Source organism: Trichosurus vulpecula, chromosome 4 (assembly GCF_011100635.1).
Source record: "Trichosurus vulpecula isolate mTriVul1 chromosome 4, mTriVul1.pri, whole genome shotgun sequence".
NCBI classification, from domain to species: Eukaryota; Metazoa; Chordata; class Mammalia; order Diprotodontia; family Phalangeridae; genus Trichosurus; species Trichosurus vulpecula.
In genome coordinates this window covers 141,366,843-141,383,220 of record NC_050576.1, presented here as the reverse complement: position 1 = coordinate 141,383,220, position 16,378 = coordinate 141,366,843, and the positions used below count along the sequence as shown (strand labels likewise).

At 37.3% G+C, this 16,378-nt stretch overlaps 1 protein-coding gene across 1 annotated transcript in view; it reads left to right on the top strand.

Annotated features, from left to right (window-relative positions):
• The window catches only part of CHRM3 (cholinergic receptor muscarinic 3), a 37,064-nt gene extending 21,138 nt beyond the window's left edge, over window positions 1–15,926 (top strand). The window contains exon 2 of the mRNA XM_036755476.1: window positions 13,954–15,926. Coding sequence (XP_036611371.1) covers window positions 13,954–15,730 — 1,777 coding nt within the window. The 3' untranslated portion in view covers window positions 15,731–15,926. The remainder of the gene's footprint in view (window positions 1–13,953) is intronic.
• Window positions 15,927–16,378: the final 452 nt, after the last annotated feature.

The following is a 16,378-nucleotide window of genomic DNA, read 5'->3' as shown; positions in this document are numbered from 1 at the left end:
AGAAAACCAGTTATACTGAAAGATAGTTATCAATTTTTAAAAAGTTTATGGAACTCAGGTTAATAACCCCTGCTCAAGATCATCTAAAATCCCTCTACTTTTAATTTGCCTGATTCTATTATTTGTCTTCATTCTGCAGTGGCCTGTACAGCATCCGGTTAGAACTTTCCACTTACTAACCATTCGTATGCTTGAAGACAGATCCATCTATTTTCATACCTCTATTTTGACTTGCACTAGCTACAAATTTAATATCATGTGTAAAATTTCATTAACATCCACTTAGAGATCTCTAATTAATATTTCAAAGTCTGTTGGACCCAACATTCCTTCAGGAACCCAGTGGATACCTGTCTGCAACTGGATGTGCTACAATCAGTCATTACCCTTGCTAATTGCATTCCAGCCAGTTTCCAATCAATTTGACTATGCTTCTTTCCAAGTTAAACTGGGCTAATTTTGCGAGAAAAATTCCTTCAAACACTGTTAGTATTTTTTTTTAACCAGTCACACCCTCTATACTACTAAGGAAACAAACAAACAAACCCTGTTATGCATGCCTATTCCATTTTGGCCTCTTTAAACAAGGGCTGCATGTGAATTACACAGCCTTGGTGTTTCCTATGTTTGTAGATCAATCTCCTTGTTTTGGGCTCAGTGTTGAATCAAGCTGCCAGTTCTGTAATTTCTCTATTCCATCGTTTTCTTGAAAATGAAAAAAGAAAAAAGACAATGCAGTGTTAATCATTGAGGATTTCATCAGTTCACAAAGAATTTTTAAAACTAATTGAAAGTTCAGGAACTTGATTACCCTAGTGCCCTGGTATACTAATTACCTGAATATGCTAAACTGTATTCTGCACAGTGTTACAATTTCCAGGCAGCCCTTTAACATGCTTTTATTAAGACATTTTAATAGCTCTTCATTATTTTCTATTTTTTTTAATTTTTATTATTCTTTGGGAAAAGTGTATCATGTAAGAAAAAAAGCTTTTAATAGTTCAGGTGTGTTTTAATCATTAATTTATGAAACTTCCTTTTACCGAAGCTTTTTTTATTAGAATATATTTTCATTAACATATATTTAAAAAGCTTTCATATTTATTTTCCTACTTTATTGTTATAAAAGTCTTTCAGAGAACAAGTTAGCTATGACACCATTTTCTAGATCCCTTATTGCATATTTAAGCCTGGTTACATAAAATAGACTTAATAACGCTAGAGTCACATTGGGGTACAATCTGTTCAGACACAATTTGCTGCACATGTAGTAATCATGTGGGATCTCAATGAGCTCCACTGAACAACAAAAATTCATTGGTAAACAAGGGCTGCTTATTATTTCAGAATAGTGGAAAGAAGACTGGATTTGGTGTCCAAAGACTTAGGCTCCAACTCTGTCTCTGATATTGACTACTGGTGTGACTTAGGGCAAGTCATTTAATCACTTTGAGATCCATATTTAAAATAAAGGGTATGGACTAAATGATTTTTAAACTTCCCTCTAACTCTAAATTCATTTAATCTATGAGCTTTCCATGAGGTCAAGGAATAGACTATAAAGTTCCTAAAGTTTTCTGTATTTTTCCTTCACCGTGTCCAATTTCATGGGATGCAAAGGCAGTTGAGCTGAATGCTTAGTACAAATTGATTCTACCTTCACTACTATCTTGCCAACAATAAAGAATAATGAAATGCTTTGGTAATTGTCACAAGGTGTATACTTTAAGCTTATTCATTCTCTATGAGATTCATCGGTTTCCATGAAATGCCGTTTCCCCACATATTATTAACCTTACACGCACACACACACACACAAACACACACACACACATGTACACACACACTCACCAAATCCATAGTAGCTTTTCTTCCAGAAGTATTCTATTTCAGATGTTCATTACCTGTCTTGGAATTTGCACTAAAAGACAAACAATACGGGCCAACAAAGACAATGCCTGGTGAATAACACAGGCAGTAAGTACTACCAGAATTCACACGAGGGAGTGGTTTTTGAAGACTTGATCAGAAGAAGAGGCTTTGTTGAGTAGGTTATAAGATGGGCCTTCCACTATGGTACTTAGGAATTCCAAGTACTAGGCACCAATTGTTTGCCTATATGTAGTATTTTGCTTCTGTTCTGAAACCTTTGGCTCATTCATTTTCTTCTGATCTCCAGAATTATTGTTTTTGTGCATTTTCTGTTGTTTTTCAGTCATTCAGTCATGTCTGACTGTACATGACCCCATGGACTTTTGTTTTCTTGGCAAAGATACTGGAGAAGTTTGCCATCTCCTTCTCCATTTCCTTTTCATGGCAGGCATGAATAGATTTCAATCTGCATTATTGGAAAGGATGTACCCATCAGTGAGATCACAGATTATCCATTTGAGTACTACGAGCATTTATATTATTAGTTTTCATTGGAATGTTCATATTTCTTGCATGATTTTGAGCAGGGCTTTATTCATTTTGTTCGACTCACTATTGCTTAAACTTCTACACCTCTGCACCTTGTAGGCAGCTAGATGGTGCAATAGAGAAAGCGCTAGACAGGGAGTTAGAAGACTTGAATTTAAATCCTGTCTCAGATGCTTCCTAGATGTCCTGACCCTAGGACTCAGTTTCCTCATCTGTGAAATGAGATTAATAATAAAACCACCAATAACACCAAATAATCAGAGGATTGTTGTTTGGTTCAAATGAGGTAACATATGTAAAGTGCTTTGAAAACCTTAGAGTGCTTTATAAATGATAGCTGTTAAATGTCAGTTATTATTATTATTGCTTATTGATCCCACAGTGTCAAGGTTAGTACTGATATATGTTTTATTTTCCAGTTCTTTCAGTGAAATCCAAAATGAGAAATCGTTTTCTAGTGTTTACTTAATTAGAAAGCACACACAAAATATGTTTCCATTGTTGCTTTTCTTTATTCTTCGCTTTTTATAAACACTTATTGTTTTGTTTCAGTGATCTCAGAATGATAACTATAACTGATATTTATACCACAGTCTTCAAATAGAGTTCCTTCCATTTTACATATTGGGAAACCAAGGTATAAAATGTTTATATCCCTCATCTAACATGTTATAGAGTCAGTGGCAAAGGTGGAACAAACTTAGAAATATTTTCTTTATTTTTTGTCTTCAACCCATAGTCTCTCCAAATGCATTTATATTTCTTTGGGCTATATATTTCATTTTAACCCAGAATTTGCTGTATTAGGTGTTTGTACCCTTTCTTGATGCATCTGGATTTGATTTTAAAGTATTTCCTTAACAGATACTCTTATACTAGAGAAGTTGATGAGATTGAAGTCTACATAGCTCTAATGACATGATATTGCTCATATTTAGAATAATTTTTTAAAAGTGCCTAGAAAAATATTTCCAAAAACAAAAACAGTATGAAACATAAACAATGCTCCACTGCCTATTCATCCCCATTTAGCTTCCTCCCCTTAATGTTTTTAATCTCATATCTGTATGTGTTAACTTTTTAAAAATGTACTTTTATTTATTTAGTTAAATATTTACCAATTACATTTAAAATTTTTACGTTCATATTTTAAAATTTTGAGTTCCAAATTTTCTCCCTCATAACCTGGCTCTGCCCTTTGAGAAGGCAAGCTATATTATATCATTTTCCCTTTGCTATACTGATTTTTTTCTCTGCATCTATCACAGAGAATGCATTTTACCCCTTTTCTCATGTTGGTTTGTTTTCAGATGTTTTTAAAGAAACAGAAGGATTATATATTTTTTCCTTCCTGCTTTGAGTGACAATTGGTCCATTTGACATTACATTAATCAAACAAATATCCATTGAGTATGTATAATAAGCGAAATACTTTGATAGTTACTATAGGGTGTACAGAGAATTTTAAAATAGACTCCATGCCCTATAAGTACTGACAGCCTAGTAATAGGGAAAAAAAGATATAGCATACATGAGAAGCTAACAATACAGTATTATTTGATGCAGATAGTGGCAACTAGATGGTATAATAGATAGACCTCTGGGCATTAAGTCAGGAAGATTTATCTCCCTAAATTAAAATCTGGCCTCAGACACTTACTAGCTGTGTGACCCTGGGCAAGTCACTTAAATCCATTTGCTTCATCTGTAAAATGAGTGGAAAAAGAAATAGTAAATCATTCCAGCATCTCTGCCAAGGAAACGCCAAATGGGGTCACAAAGAGTTGGGCAGGACTGAAATGACTGAACAACAAAACATGATTTGTTGTATCAAATAAGTCACTTGGATAACTTCAGAGGAAGGCTAGAAAAAATTTTTTAAATGGTATTTGCTTTAATATATATTGCATGTGCCTGTCACTAACTTATTTTAGGTTCATTCTGAGGTGGATACTTTCTTTAAAAAAGCACTTCATTATTTAACAATCTACCTTTAATTTCTGTAGAATAGTAAAGAATATTTACACTTTCTAATTGGAGAGACTAGAATTCAATCTTTATTACTTACAGAAATATCTCTAGCAGAACCAGGGTGTTTCCTATATTTAAAATGAGGCTACCATCAGTCTCTTTCCTTGTAGTTCATTAAAAAATGCCAGTTCTCTCTATTCACAAAACAGCCTTTCTCCCCTTCCTTCAGATTTGTCTTTCAAGCTTCCAAACCATCACCTTCATTGCATTCATATTTAAGGTCATTAAATGCAGCCCCTGTACTTGCTCCTTCCATTCTCTATCTTCTAACAATTTTCCTTGAATATTCTGGTGTGACTGTTACTCTTAGCATTCTACCATAATTGCCCTTATGCGGCTACAATAATTTAATATCCTCCTCCTCCTTGTCTTAGCTTTATCTCTGTCCCACCACATTTTCCCTTCAGGATTTGACCTTTCCCATCACATAACTACAATGACATTAGATTTCTTGGCTTAAGAGTCCTAGCTCTTAATTATGATCTAGGCATGACTGGCATCACTAAGCAGAGGGAAAAAATGTACTGGTCATCAACCAGGATCATTAAAGTTAGAAGAAGCAGACACTAGAGATCATCTAGTTTAACCCTTTTGATGAGGAAGGTGAGGCCCAGGACTTGCCCATAGTCACACAGTTTATGAGTGGAAGATCCTAGATTAAGACTTTAATCCCTGTTCTACAATGCCTCAGCTAATACTGTTTAAAACATGTTAATTGCTAAACATTGATCTCTATTGCTTGTTGAGTACTATGTTTGATAGGATATCATTTTTGGTTTATTTTTATTCATAGCATTTTGTATTGATAGTTAATGTTGTTTCTCTCATTCTTTCATCTTTTGTTTGGTCATTAATTGGGGTGTTAACCTAAGTAGCAGCTTTGAGCCTCCAATTATTCTCTTTTTACCATATACTTAGAATAATCCACTTCACAGCATCTCTTTGGGAGAGTTTTCTGACTTTAGTCCAACCATACTCCTTTCATAAAAAAAGATAGGACACTCAAAGTGCACTACGTTAATTTCAAATAAATTAGATTACCATTTCCAGGTTTTTATTATTAGACCTGAGAGTACAGAAGAGTAGTGAAAATGTTCTTCATTTTTTTTACCTGTAAAGAGATCCAGCTTTTATAATAAAATAGATTTATTGCAGGAAGGGACCTTGAAGAACATCTAGTTCAATTCCTTTAGTTTATAAATCACCAGGGAGATTAAATGCCTTGCCAAAGGCATATAGTGGTAGAAACAACCTAGAATCCAGAGCTCCTGAGTCCTTCCTGTACATCTTGAGACATAGAAGCAGCTACAAGGCTCAGTGGACTTGAAGTCAGAAAGTCAAGTCATTGGACTTGGAATCAGGAAGACCTGAGTTCAAATCCAGTCTCAGACACTAGCTGTGTGATACTGGGCAAATCACTTAATCTCTTTCTGCTTCAGTTTCCTCAACTGTAAAATAGGTCTTAATAATAGCACCTACCTCCCAGGATTGTTGTGAAGACCAAATGAGATAATTATATACAGCACTTAACACAGTGCCTGGTACACAGTAGGTACTTAATAAATCTTATTCCTTTCTCCCCTTCCCCTTTATGACAGGGATTTTTAGTCAACAAGCATTTATTATTGTTGTTTAGTCATTTCGGTCTTGTCCTACTCTTCATGATGGCATTTGGGGTTTTCTTGACAAAGACACTGGAGTGGTTTGTCATTTCCTTCTTCAGCTCATTTTATAGACGAGGAACCAAGGCAAACAGGGTTAAGTGACTTGGCCAGGGTCACATAGTAGTAAGTGTGTAAGGTCAGATTTAGACTGAGGAAAATGAGACTTTCTGCCTTCACTCTGTTCACGGCATCACCTAGCTGCCTCACATATTAGTTAAATGCGTGTTTGCCAGGCACTGTGCTAAGTGCTAGGGATACAAAGAAAGGCAAAAGATAGTCCCAATCTCAAGGATATCACAGTCTAATGAGAAAGACAAAATGAAACAACTATGTACAAACAAGATGTATACAGGTTAAATTGTTGATAATCAGTAAATGAAAGGCACTAACATTAAGGGATTGGGAAAGGCTTTTTATGTGAACTGAGATGTTTGTTGGGAATGGAAGGAAGCCACGGAAGCCATGAGATAGAGATGAAGAGGGAGACAACTTCAGGCATTGGGGACATCTCTCTCCTTTCTATTCTCTTCCCATACTGCCTACTTCTACTATGTCACTATGATTTTATTTTCCTTTTATCAATGTTTTATACCTTCATATATGTAATTAGCTAGTTTAGATTTAAGTAAATGTAGAAAAGTTATGATACACATGGGTTGAGGTTCAGAGGTTCTGAAAAAGATTAGGTATGTGCAGGGCAACCCTGGTAGCACATATATACCACTAATTCAATCATAACTGATCCATTTCATAGGCGTTTTAAAGAATCAATCTTCCCACTACCTCCTGCCCCTCACCAGGAATTCCTGAATAAAATTGACACTTGGGAAATATTTTGTTCAGTGGTTCTTGAAAAAGAACCTGAAAGTTTATCAGTTCAAATCATTTCTGCACCTACACAACCAGCTCTCCCCTATGTTCAATGGCTTAAGCATCGAAATCTTCAGAGAAAATCACATGGAATTGAACTCAGTCAAAGGTTTGCAGTTAGAAATACAGGTTATTCTTTCCTTTTCATCATAAACTTTAGCTCCCAAATGCATCACCTCCTGAATCCTTTGGGTCTTGTGATAACTGAAAGAATCCATAAATGCCAGCTTGGAGCCTTGAAGTATAGACTGCCCTCAGGGACAAATGGGCAAGGAGGGAAATTTTGCAGAGGTAGCCTTACCTTTTGGTTTTGTTGTTGTTCGTTGTTTATTTGTTTGGGTTGGTTTTTGTTTTTGTTTTTTCAAATGAATGGTTTCACAGTTTTTCTATGGATCAGGAAAATAAAAGGTTTTCAGGCTTGAGAGAACTAATGCAGACAATCATTAGTCCAATTTAGTTCCTTGTTTTAAAGGCAAAACTGTGCTATTTTGATGGTAACAGCTATGCATAATCAATCCTGATGTAATTACGTTTCCAAGCATCCTTCATTTTTGTTGTCAGATTCAATCAAACCTACAAAAAGAAGTAACAAAGAGAGACAGTGTAATGCATCATTTTTTTGACAAATAAACATATTTTCTTTTTCTTTTTGAAAAGGGGATTTTATTTCAGTTTGGGTGTTCTGGGGGGAAAATGTTCTATTCAGAGCATAAACAATCCTGCCAAATCAGGACACATTTCCTCTCTTACATCCAACAATGAATAATAATGGCATAGTTCTTGGAGTTTGTTTCTGACTATTCAACCTCTAGAAAGTTTGAATTCCTTTAAAGATACTTTTGATTGGAATGGGCTTTGGTGATTCCATATGATATCATTTAAGAACTGTGCATGACTCAAGTTCAAATCCCCTGCTACTCAGAGGAGACAGAGGTACCCACAGCTATTCATGAGCTGTGGCGCAGCAGTAAGACTGTTTTTTTGAGTTGATTTCGCCATCTAGTGGGCAGATTCTTATATTTCTTTTCATCTAACCAATTCTCTTGCTTCTCTTGCAGAAAAGCCATTCTAACTCTCCCCTTCAGTCATGAATGCTCTCAACAAAATGGACACTCGAAAGGAAACCTTGAAATTGTGCAGGCTAGATACCAGATGGGGGAGGGGAAAAATTAGCACAATGTGAAGATAGTTCTGTTCTATGCCAAATTGTTCTCCAATTCTCATGATAAAAACAGAGGCACGGTTAAATTCAGGCTTTAGTATACAGTTTTTGAAACTGTTTTCTTAGTGCATTCTTGGATGACTTAATTCTGAGTAAGAATTAATTGCTGAACCTGGATGACTCTGTGGATGGTATATCAGTGTTACTAACATAATATACTTGTCCTTTGCTTTGCATTGGATGGGGAGGTGGGGTGGGATTTGAGGACTCTGGGAAAAGATAGTTGAAACCCATGTAAAAGAAACTTGGTTTTGATTTGTGAGAGGAGACTAAGTTCCAAATATCAGAAGAAATGGGTCTAGCCTACTTCCCGAGTATCTATTGCAGGGCCTTCAAGCCAACAAGAGAAGGGAGCCTCAACTCCTTCTGCCCTCAATTTGCTCCTCTCACATACATGTACCATGCATGATAGTTCCACCTGGCATCTCTATAGCACTTTGTACTTTTCTCATTGGTTTCACATTCATCAGCTCATTTGATCTTTATATATTTTTGGTAATGATTTATAACAGAGATGTATCTACAGAGTACCAATATTTTCAACTCTTTAACCATCAGAGAAAAAAACCTCATGATTTCTACAAACATTACATTCAGGTTTCTCAAAATTTATCAGTACTCTCATTTAATTTGAGTTTAATTTCTTCTTGACTGATTTTCCCTTCTCTTCTCTTTAACAAGTTTTATTGTTCTGGCCATTCTTCTCCAAACTGGCACTTTTTTTAAATTGAGATCTGTAGCTTCATTCCTGCACAGGACTCCAGGTGAAGAACACTCTCCACCAGTACACATCAACACCTGCTCTGCAGCTATTGTCCTAAAGTTGTTTGGGGCACTGAGAAGTAAGGTAACTTAGCTAAGGTCACCCAGTTAGTTTGAGTGTGAGGTAAGATTTGAAATCTCCTGACTCTAAGGCCAGCTCCCTGTCCCCTACACTATCCCGAATTCCTTTAGTTTATCCATTTGTTATATTTTTTATTTTATTCTGAATTTAAGAAATAAAATAAGCATTTCTATGACAGTAGAATAGATTGTTCATGAAACTGCAAATCTATTATGTACAACTTGCTGTTGCTTTTAAATATATAATAAAGTTATCATGTAACTTTCTTTTTTCCCTTTCTTCCTTCCCTCCCCCTTCCACCCTAGAAATGTCTACCATTAGACACAAATATATATATATATATACATATATATAGATGTAAAACCATTCTGTACTTTCTTCTATATATCAGTTCTTTCTTTCTCTGAATGCAAATAATGTCTTCCTTCATATGTCCTTTGTAGCTAATTCGGATATTTACAATAATCAAAATGACTTAGTCACTCAAAGTTGTTCTTAAAACAATACTGTTGTTACTGAATACAAACAAATATTTCTGCTACCCTGGAAAGTCCTAGAATCTTGGAATTGCGGTGGGAGAAGACCTTAGAGGTCATGATTCTGAACTCCCAAATGCCCCTTTTCAACATCCCTAACAACTAGTTGCCAGAACCAATCACCTAACCTCTTTGAACCTCAGTTCCTTAAAATGGAAAATGGAAAAAATTATAGCACTTAACTCATAGAATTGTAGTAAGGGTGTGAGTGTATGTGTGTGTGTACGCGTGTGTATATCACTTTACAAACCTTAAAATACTGTATATGTTAGTAATTATTCTATATTTCAGACTGATTCTAAATATTTTCATTTCATAGATTATTTTAGTTAGTTTCTAGCCCTATCGCCTTTCCTAAAAAGGAAGCTGAAATTCCTTCCCAATATTACCCTTCTGGTGGTCCGTAGAAAAAGCAAATAACATTAAAGAACTTTTCGCTTTCACGTGGCTTTTGTGGGGCTTAAACATTTGCAGATCTGATTGTTTTCCCTATTCAGTACACATATATTATCCATATTTTGTGCTTAATAAAAATCTCCTCTGTATGATTCTCTTCACCCACTGAAGAATGCAAAGGACCCCAAACCTAGTCCCATTGTTCTCAATATTTTACCTTTTATATTCTCCATTATTTTTTGTCCTGAAAGTACATCACTTCTGTCCTTTCTCACCCCTGCAAAATGCTTTCTGCATTCTTTTACTATTTTTATTACAAGGCCATATAATAACTTGCACTTTCTCCTGACTTGAAGGATGTTATTGAGTCCTTTGTGGACTCCCTTCCTTCCCTCCCTCCCTCTCCCCCTTAACTTTGAATATTCGCATTCTGTGGATTCCACTTATCTCAAGCTCAATGGATTTTTTACTGTCTCTTTCCCATGCTCTTCCTCCTTTTGAGACTTGGGTTTCATCTATAGAAGACATATTATTCCCATTTTCTTTGTATTTTGCCCAAAATAATTAACCTGACCTTGCTAAGTAAAATTATTACCAAGTTGTATCAGCACTGTCTCTTGGTAGATTTGATTCTAAAACAAGTCAATAAGCATTTATTAAGTGCTTACTATGTATCAGACACTGTATTAAGCACTGGGGACATAAAGGAAGGTAAAAAATAGTCCCTACTCTCAAGGAGCTCAGAATCTAATGAGGGAAACAATTTGCAAAACAATGATATACAAAAAAAGGATACATGCCAGATAAATTGCAGATAATTTCATCGGGAAGGCACTAACATTGAAGTCCAGGAAAGGCTTCTTGCAGAAAAGATTTTAGCTATGGAGATGAAGAGGGAGAGCATTCCAGGCATGGAAGACAGCCAGAGCAGAGTGATGGTGTATCTTGTGCAAGGAATAGCAATGATTCCATTGTCAGTAGGTAGAGTACATGGAAGAAGTAAACATAAGAAAGTTAGAATGGTAGGAAGGGACAAGGACCACTTTATGAAGGGTTTTTAAAGCTAAACAGTGGGTTTTAAATTTAATTCTAGAATAATCCACTGGAGTTTATTGAATGGGAGTGGTGGTGTCCATGCCATGGTCAGACCTTCACTGTAATAAGATGACTTTGATAGCTGAATGGAGGATGAACTGGAGTAGGGAGAGACTTGAATCTGGGAGGCCAAATAATAGGCTATTGAAATAATCTAGGCAATGCTCCACTCCCCTCCCTACCCCACTCCAGGTATAGGGGTGGTGTCGGTGTTGGAGCAAAGAAGTGGACAAATGGGAAAAAATGTTCTTTCCCTTTGTCTATTCTTGGGTAAATCTTCAGCTCAGTTTCATTGAGAATACAGGGAGAATTTCATCTACTGGCAGATCCATATGGCTGGAGAGCAAATAAAGTAAGTAGTCAAATTGAAAAGGAATTTATTCTCATGCTAAGGAAAACTCCTTGGGTTGGTTGCAGCTTCAACCTCCCATGGTTTGGATTTGGCTTGTATAGCTTCTTCAAGCCTCCATAGCCAATATGCCTCACATGAATGAACCAATGGAATGCACTTTGTCTCTATAGGAAAGCATATCTGGAAAGTCCCTAGTTGTGTGTTAGGTACCATTTGTGGGTTCATGTACAGCTAAAGAATGCTATGTACAGCAGGTTTTTATGGTTTTTAGCCTAAGGAGGATGGAGGTAGTTTAGTCCACTTTTATTATTCAGTTTATAGCAGAAAAGGAGGTAATTCAATAAGGTTGTATTATTAAGAGTGCAGCAGAATGAGGTATAATTAAAATAGCACATTGGGATAATAAGGTTATTTTTTTCTTCCACACCAATAGAAAACTGAAGAGTGTTTTCTCCCTCCTTTAATGTGAGGCCAGTTATCTAAACCTCACACTGAACATTTACATATTGAAAGAAGAAAACAAAAATCAAATATTTTATTTCAAGTTTATCAGCATGAAAACAACCATTTTCTAAGTATAGTTGATTTTCATTTTCTTAGGTTTATATAAAATGTAATTTTTTTCTTGGTCAAAGGAATTCCCAATGAGGAATTTTTAAATTGACACCCAATCTTCAACACAGTGAGTTGTCTGAGGCATTGAGAGGTTAAATCAATTGCTAGGTATCATCCAGTCAACAGTTTTCAAAGACCAGACTCGAACGTTCGTATTGTTTGTGATTACAAGGCCAGGTCAGCTTAATATCCACTGTCACCCATTGTTGCTGTCTAGTCGTTTTCAGTTGTGTTTTACTCTTTCTGAACCCCTTTGGAGTTTTCTTGGCAAAGATACTGGAGTGGTTTGCCATTTCCTCCTCCAGCTCATTTTACAAATAAGAAACTGAGACAAACAGGGTTAAGTAATTTGCTCAGGGTTACAGAGCTAATAAGTCTGAGGCTGCATTTGAACTCAGGTCTTCCTGACTCTAGGCTGGTGCTCTGTCCATTGCACCACCTAGCTGTCCTATGTCTCCCATAGTGCCTCTTCATTTTCTTGCTCCCTCCATAATACTAAAACATTTTATGTTACCACAAATTACTTAAAAAAAAACATTTCTAAAGGAGATAAACAGTGATAGCTTCTTGGATCTTAAGTATTCTCAACTAACTAGCACATCTTTGTGAACTTCATTGAAAATTAACTTTGGAGAGATATCCCTAGGAGATTAAAAAATACATATTTATGGAGTACCCACTTGACCATGCATATGGTTTTTGGCATCTAGGAATTCACTGAATAAGCCATTGTAGTGGTCACATGCATGCATACAAAGATAACATAGTTTGTATAGCAGGAGCTCTTAAACGTCTTTTTATCATGAACCACTTTGGCAACTTGGCAAAATTTGTGAATCCTGTCTGATTTTTTTGTGAAGGCAAAGTAGGCCCATCTTTTACCTCAATTCCTACCTAGCCTTTACCTACTGAATGGGTGTTGCCTCAGACAAACTGAGGCCTAGGAAAGACCTTAGCTTAAAAAATCCAGGGTCTGTTAACTGCATCTGGGACCATTGCAGTCGTCCTGACCTAAATCTTGCCATTGGACTCCAATGATTGGAGGAGAGAGTGAGGCTGATGACTTTGCCCAGCCCTGCCTCACTTAAAATCCACTTCACTTGCAAGTCAAGACATCACCCCCCTGATGTCATTGGTCCCCAGAATAAAGGATAAACAACAACATGAATGCCTTCTCAAAATATTGTTTTTAAATGAATAAAATAATATTCATGGGATGACAAAGGAAACCAATATATTGAAGTGCAGTTATGAGAATATTTGTTTTAAAAAGCTCACAGATCGCAGGTTAAGAATCTCTATTCTATCATATTTTGAGAAGTTTAATATTAACTTGCTTTGTTTCTATTTTTTCCCCTGCTGTGGATTGTAGAGGTGTTTATTCTCATCCCTATGAAGCTTATCTGGCAGATACCTTGTAAAATTTGTCTTTATCTCAAGTTTTATAAATTTTATTTGAAATGTTATTTTTAGGAAGTGAATATATCAAGAACAGTGGTGATGAAAAAATATACTGGATAAGTACTATATAACTTGGAATCACTCTACATTTTAGGAAATAATACAAAAGAAGAAAGATGAAATATTATGAGCATAGTATGGTATATAATAAAAAAATATATCCAGAGCTGGGAGTTGGTAGTCCTGGGTCCTAGACTTGAGCACACAGCCAACTCCCTGTTTGACCTTGGACAAATTATTTAATTTTGAGGGTCCCAGCTTCTTCATCTGCAAAATGAGGAGGTTGAACTAGACAGTTTCACAGGTGCCTGCCAGTGGTAACAGTCTATGATTCAGTGATGGCCTTTTAATTTCTTTTTAAATGTCCAATGCTGAGGACATGCCAAAATAAAGCAACATTCTCCCTGATTTCTTTTCTTCTCTCTCTTTTTCTCTCTGTTTTCTAGACTATGCCAGAGAGCCACGATGACCCTGCACAGTAACAATACAACCTCTTCCTCATTTGTTAACATCAGCACTTCCTGGAACCAAGGCACCTCAGGCCCAGGTCTTCCCCCTCGCTATGGCAGCTACAACGTCTCTCAAGCCTCTGAGACTTTTTCCAACAATGCTACAAACAATGACCCTCTTGGTGGTCACACCATCTGGCAAGTGGTCTTCATTGCCTTGTTGACTGGCATCCTAGCCTTGGTGACCATCATTGGTAACATCCTAGTGATCGTGGCATTTAAAGTTAACAAGCAGCTAAAGACGGTCAACAACTACTTCCTCTTGAGCCTGGCTTGTGCTGATCTGATCATTGGTGTTATTTCAATGAACCTTTTTACTACATACATCATCATGAACCGCTGGGCTTTGGGGAACTTAGCTTGTGACCTCTGGCTCTCTATCGACTATGTGGCCAGCAATGCTTCGGTCATGAACCTTCTGGTCATCAGCTTTGATCGGTACTTTTCCATTACCAGGCCACTCACATACCGAGCTAAACGAACAACCAAAAGGGCTGGTATGATGATTGGCCTTGCTTGGATCATCTCCTTTATCCTTTGGGCTCCTGCCATATTGTTCTGGCAGTACTTTGTTGGGAAAAGAACTGTTCCCCCAGGAGAGTGTTTCATCCAGTTCCTCACTGAACCTACCATTACCTTTGGCACTGCCATAGCTGCCTTTTATATGCCTGTGACTATTATGACTATTTTATACTGGAGGATCTACAAGGAGACTGAGAAACGTACCAAAGAGCTTGCAGGACTGCAGGCCTCAGGGAGTGAAGCAGAGGCTGCCCACTTTGTTAATCCAACGGGCAGTTCCAGGAGCTGCAGTAGTTATGAGCTACAACAGCAGACCCTAAAACGCTCCACCAGGAGGAAGTATGGCCGCTGTCATTTCTGGTTCACAACAAAGAGCTGGAAACCCAGTGCTGAGCAGATGGATCAGGAGCACAGTAGCAGTGATAGCTGGAACAACAATGATGCTGCTGCCTCTCTTGAAAACTCTGCCTCATCTGATGAGGAAGACATTGGCTCGGAGACAAGAGCCATTTACTCCATTGTGCTGAAGCTCCCAGGTCACAGCACTATCCTGAACTCCACCAAATTACCCTCATCAGAGGACCTGCAAGGATCAGAGGAGGAGCTGAGAAAAGCTGACTTGGAGAAGAAAACTAGCAAGCTACAAGCTCAGAAGAGTATGGAGGACGGAGGCAGCTTTAGGAAGAGTTTTACCAAGCTTCCCATTCAATTAGAGTCAGCTGTGGAGACTGCCAAGACACCTGAGGCCATTTCTTCTGTTGCTAAGACAACAGCAGCTCTGCCTCTTTCCTTCAAGGAGGCCACACTGGCCAAAAGGTTTGCCCTGAAGACCAGAAGTCAGATCACTAAACGGAAAAGGATGTCCCTCATCAAGGAGAAGAAAGCAGCACAGACCCTCAGTGCAATTTTACTTGCCTTTATCATCACCTGGACTCCATACAACATCATGGTCCTGGTGAATACTTTTTGTGAGAGCTGCATCCCTAAGACCTATTGGAACCTGGGGTACTGGCTTTGTTACATCAACAGCACCGTGAACCCCATGTGCTATGCACTGTGTAACAAAACATTCAGAACCACATTCAAGATGTTGCTGCTGTGTCAGTGTGATAAAAGGAAGAGACGCAAACAGCAGTATCAGCAAAGGCAGTCAGTTATTTTTCACAAGAGGGTACCACAGGAGGCTTCATAAAATGAAATATTTTTTAAACAACAGCAGTGACCAAACACACATGCGCTTCGACCCCATAGACCTTGAGAAAGGGAGAGGGGGAGGATTTTTTTTCTGGTATTGATATTAGACATTTCAGTGTCCAGATGTGAAAGCCACTGCCTGGCTGATGTATCCTTTTAATAAACCTATTTTAATATAAAAAGTCAAATGCACATTAAGCAAAAGAAAAAATATACTACTGAGTGGTAAAACATTAACTCCGAAGTTGGTACTTTACCACTTTAAATGGTTTTCCTGAAAAGGGAGGAAAACAAAGCTGTACAGTAGTTATAAACCCATTATTGACCTGCCCAGGTCCATTGACTCATATCAGCTCTGGGATCTCAGGTAAGCACATCTAGCTGGCCTAATTTCCATCTTCTTTCCAAGGATCCTGCAAGTATTGATCCAGGCTCTTGGACAGAGGAAGCCAGCAAGAAGATGGTTGTGAAAAGTTTTAACATGTTACAAGGTGGCATCTTGTTGTCCCAATAGAGCTTCCTGTCTTCTCTTTGGTGTATCCTTGTTAAACCCTACCTACCTGTGGACTTGATCCTCCATCCTTACGGAGTACTGTTTTGTGCAGCTAAAGTTTCATGTATATGAAAATAATTACATATATATGTG